At 44.1% G+C, this 4046-nt stretch overlaps 1 protein-coding gene across 1 annotated transcript; it reads left to right on the plus strand.

The window, feature by feature from the left end:
* The first annotated feature begins 2996 nt into the window (after window positions 1-2996).
* CLDN2 (claudin 2) lies at window positions 2997-3689 on the plus strand. Its single transcript, XM_004606317.3, has one exon. The coding sequence runs from the start codon at window positions 2997-2999 to the stop codon at window positions 3687-3689; it is 693 nt and encodes a 230-aa protein (XP_004606374.1).
* The last annotated feature ends 357 nt before the right edge of the window (window positions 3690-4046 follow it).

The following is a 4046-nucleotide window of genomic DNA, read 5'->3' on the forward strand; positions in this document are numbered from 1 at the left end:
ATGTATAGTAAATAGCCCTTGATCTCAAATAACTCAGACTGGTGAAGAAGAATAAGGATTAAACAAGAAAGTGCAGTATAATTCAGTATCACCTGTATCTGAGTTTCTCATTTATACATATCATAAATGGTTACTGTGTTGAGTTAACACATTTCAAGGGCATATAATGGTCACATGGGAAACACTTTACAGTACATATTACCTTGGTTACTTTTGCTATAAGTAAGCACAAGTTGCAATAAGAACATAGAGGAAGAAGATTTTACCCAGACAAGGAGAAAAGACATCTGAGCTGAACCCTAAAGTACAAGACAAATGTTAAATAGAGGGAGACAAATGTTAGAAATTCCACATAAAAAGACAGCTGAACTCTGGTTTAGAAACAAAAAACAATTTGAGCAAGTAAGAGTAATTCGACTCAGCAAGAGTTAGGGTATGTGGAGGGCAATGGCAAGATATGGAAATTTAAGAGATCATAGATCACAAAGAGTTTGGACTTTATTCTTTAGTCTATAGGGAACTACGGGAATATTTTATATGGAGAATTGACTTGACCAGATTAATACCTTGAAAGATCACCTTAGCAACATTGTGGATAATGAATTGGAGGAGGTGAGAGTGGAAGATCAGTTAAGAAGTCGTTTCTCTAGTTCATGAACAAAGGACAATGCCACCTGAAATGAGGAAGCAGCAGTGGGGATGGATAAAGGAGCTCTGTGGATCTGAGGTATAACCATGATATAGAATTGGTGCACAGTGATTAGAGAGAGTGAGGGATAAGTATGAGGGAGATGTCAAGGATTACTCCTATGATTTTGATCCACTGAGATGGCTAAGTAATGGAATTTGGTGACCACAAAAGAAGCCGAGATGAAGCTATTTAGAGAGGGTGCAATGGAATAGAGGATGAGTTCTCTTTATAATGTTACACTTGAAATACTGTGAAATTTCCATGTGGACATTGTTTTTGTTTTGTTTTGGTTTTTGTACCACACTTCCTGTGCTCAGGGCTTACTCCTGACTCTGCTCAGGGATCACTCCGATGGTCTCAGGAGACCAGATGTGGTTCAGGGAATCAACCTGGGTCAGCCGCATGAAAGGCCAGTGCCATACCCACTATACTATCACTCCAGCCCTCCAAGTGAACATTCTAAGTAGGTTATTTCTCTGGAAGTCTGGAAATTCTATTCTGGAAATAAAGACTAAGGAATACCAATTGATAGCTAAGAGACAAGTCAGGAGGTAAATCTGTACGCTCTAGGATACAGTGTCGACTGAGATTTAAAAAAAATTGAGTTTCTGAAAATATTCACATTTAGCATATGAAAGGAGAAAGGGAAAACTTGAGGAAGGCTAAAATTAAATTGTTGAAACATTTGGCTAAAAACCTATTGCTAGAGGCTCTGGTACACTGGGGAAAGTAAGTGTAATGACCTTGACACTTAGTGTCTTGAAGTTGGCAAAAATGGGCACTCCTGGAACATCAAAAAAATTGTGAGCAATTCTGAGATTCGAAAGCATTAGTTCAGAATTGTGCCTTTCACAAAGTCCTCTATTGCAGAATGCCTTCTCTATCCTCTTTTCACCCTAGCACCCATAAAATACTATTGAGAATTTCAGGGTCCACTGGGCCCTGGAACAACGTGCTTTTTTCCTGATTTCTCCAACAACACCTAGCATGTGCAGGGTTGATGGATATTGTTTTCTTTCTTTCTTTCTTTCTTTCTTTCTTTCTTTCTCTTTCTTTCTTTCCTTCTTTCTTTCTTTCTTTCTTTCTTTCTTTCTTTCTTTCTTTCTTTCTTTCTTTCTTTCTTTCTTTCTTTCTTTCTTTCTTTCTTTCTTTCTCTCTCTCTCTCTCTCTTTCTTTCTTTCTTTCTTTCTTTCTTTCTTTCTTTCTTTCTTTCTTTCTTTCTTTCTTTCTTTCTTTCTTTCTTTCTTTCTTTCTCTCTCTCTCTTTCTTTCTTTCTTTCTTTCTTTCTTTTTTTTTTTGCTTTTTAGGTCACACCCAGCAATGCACAGTGGTTACTCCTGGCTCTACATTCAGGAATTTCTCCTGGTGGTGCTCGGGGTACCATATAGGATGCTGGGATTTGAACCCGGGTTGGCTGCGTGCAAGGCAAACGCCCTACCCACTGTGCTATCGTTCCAGTCCCCTTGATGGATATTTCTGAGGAAAGCAGAGAGGAACTGTCTGAACTGTGATACCTTGAGGAGGCCATAGGTTAGCCAGTGGAAGGGGAATTGGGTGGTTTCTGTGAGGACATGAACTTTCAGAGTATACACTGAAAGTTTTTTGCTTGCCCCAACTGCCTTGGAATCTGTTTTCACCTTGGACATGATGAGCAAGGGCCAGACCACTGCTCTACAGTCCTTTAAAGATTCCGGAGGCCTTTGATTACCTGGAGTCCAAGGCTATATACTAGGACCTGCTCCTCCTGATTCAGTATCCTGGAGTTTGGCCTCAGTCTGCAATCGAGGGGCCCCATGGCACTGTTGCTGGGCAATGTGTTAAACAGCAAGCCTTAGAGACAGAATCATGCCAGCCAACAGCCTGACTCAGAGTTAACATAGTCACAACTGCCACTACCTTCTCGGAAAGCAGCCACCTGTCTGGCCCCTGGCTTTGTCTATTTGCCAATCTAAAGCATGTGCCTACGCAGGAGGCGCTGACATTTTGGCTCCACTTTCAAAGTTTTTTTTCTTCCTTTCTCATGTGTTATTTCTAAAGATAACAAAGGTCAAAAGGCATTCAGCATTTTCTAGTTTCTCATAAGCTTCTGGTCAATATTTAATCTGGTTTATGGATTTTTTTAGGTCTTCTAGATGCCTTCTTGAGCCTGCTTGTGGCCACCCACAGAATCTTCTAAGGAGGAAAGAAGTCAGCCTAGCAGTAATGCTCTGAAATGAGGGATTAGAGGCCGGAATCCAAAACTCAAGAGCTGCAGCCAGAAGAGGAAGGAACGAGGCCTGAAGACATTTCCTTGGAGAAGTCTGCCATGGCCTCCCTCAGCCTCCAACTTATAGGCTACATCCTGGGCCTTCTGGGGCTGTTGGGCACGGTGGTGGCCATGCTGCTTCCCAGCTGGCGAACAAGCTCTTACGTTGGTGCTAGCATTGTGACAGCAGTCGGCTTTTCCAAGGGCCTCTGGATGGAGTGTGCCACTCATAGCACAGGCATCACCCAGTGTGATATCTACAGCACCCTTCTAGGCCTGCCTGCCGACATCCAGGCAGCCCAGGCCATGATGGTAACGTCCAGCGCCATTTCCTCACTGGCCTGCATTATCTCTGTGGTCGGCATGAGATGCACAGTCTTCTGCCAGAACTCCCACGTCAAAGACAAAGTGGCTGTGGTGGGCGGAGTCTTATTCTTCCTTGGGGGCCTTTTGGGCTTCATCCCGGTTGCCTGGAATCTTCATGGAATCCTGCGGGACTTCTACTCCCCACTGGTTCCTGACAGCATGAAATTTGAAATTGGAGAGGCACTTTACTTGGGCATTATTTCCTCCCTGTTCTCCCTGGGAGGTGGAATCATCCTCTGCTTTTCCTGTACGTCCCAGCGAAATCGCCCCAACTACTATGATGCCTACCAGGCTCAGCCCCTCACCACGAGGAGCTCTCCAAGGCCTGTTCAACCATCCAAAACCAAGAATGAGTTTAACTCCTACAGCCTAACAGGGTATGTGTGAAGAACCAGGGGCCAGAGCTGGGGGTGGCTGGGTCTGTGACAAACAGTGGCCAACCTGCCAGGGCCACAGGTGAGGGGCATTGCCACTGAAGGATGTCAGAAGGTGCTGCTGAGGATAGACTGTGGCTGCTGGATCAAGCAAAGGCAGAAGTGGGAGCTGGTATGACAGTGCGTAGGTTGGATTGTCAAGATGCTTGCAAAGACACCCTTTCTTTGCCCTTCACCTTGGCTGCCTTATATCCCCAGCCCTGAATTCTAGCCCACAGCTCCAAGCCCCAATTTCCTAGGCTGGGTCAGACCACAGAGGCTCCTGTATGCAATTTGGTTCATCTGGGAATTCGTCTGACAAACTATTCTT

The sequence above is a fragment of the Sorex araneus genome, chromosome X (assembly GCF_027595985.1).
Source record: "Sorex araneus isolate mSorAra2 chromosome X, mSorAra2.pri, whole genome shotgun sequence".
Classification (NCBI taxonomy): domain Eukaryota; kingdom Metazoa; phylum Chordata; class Mammalia; order Eulipotyphla; family Soricidae; genus Sorex; species Sorex araneus.

Coding starts and splice junctions, on each gene's coding strand:
- CLDN2 (XM_004606317.3), top strand. CDS start 2,997: ATGGCCTCCCTCAGCCTCCAACTTATAGGCTACATCCTGGGCCTTCTG.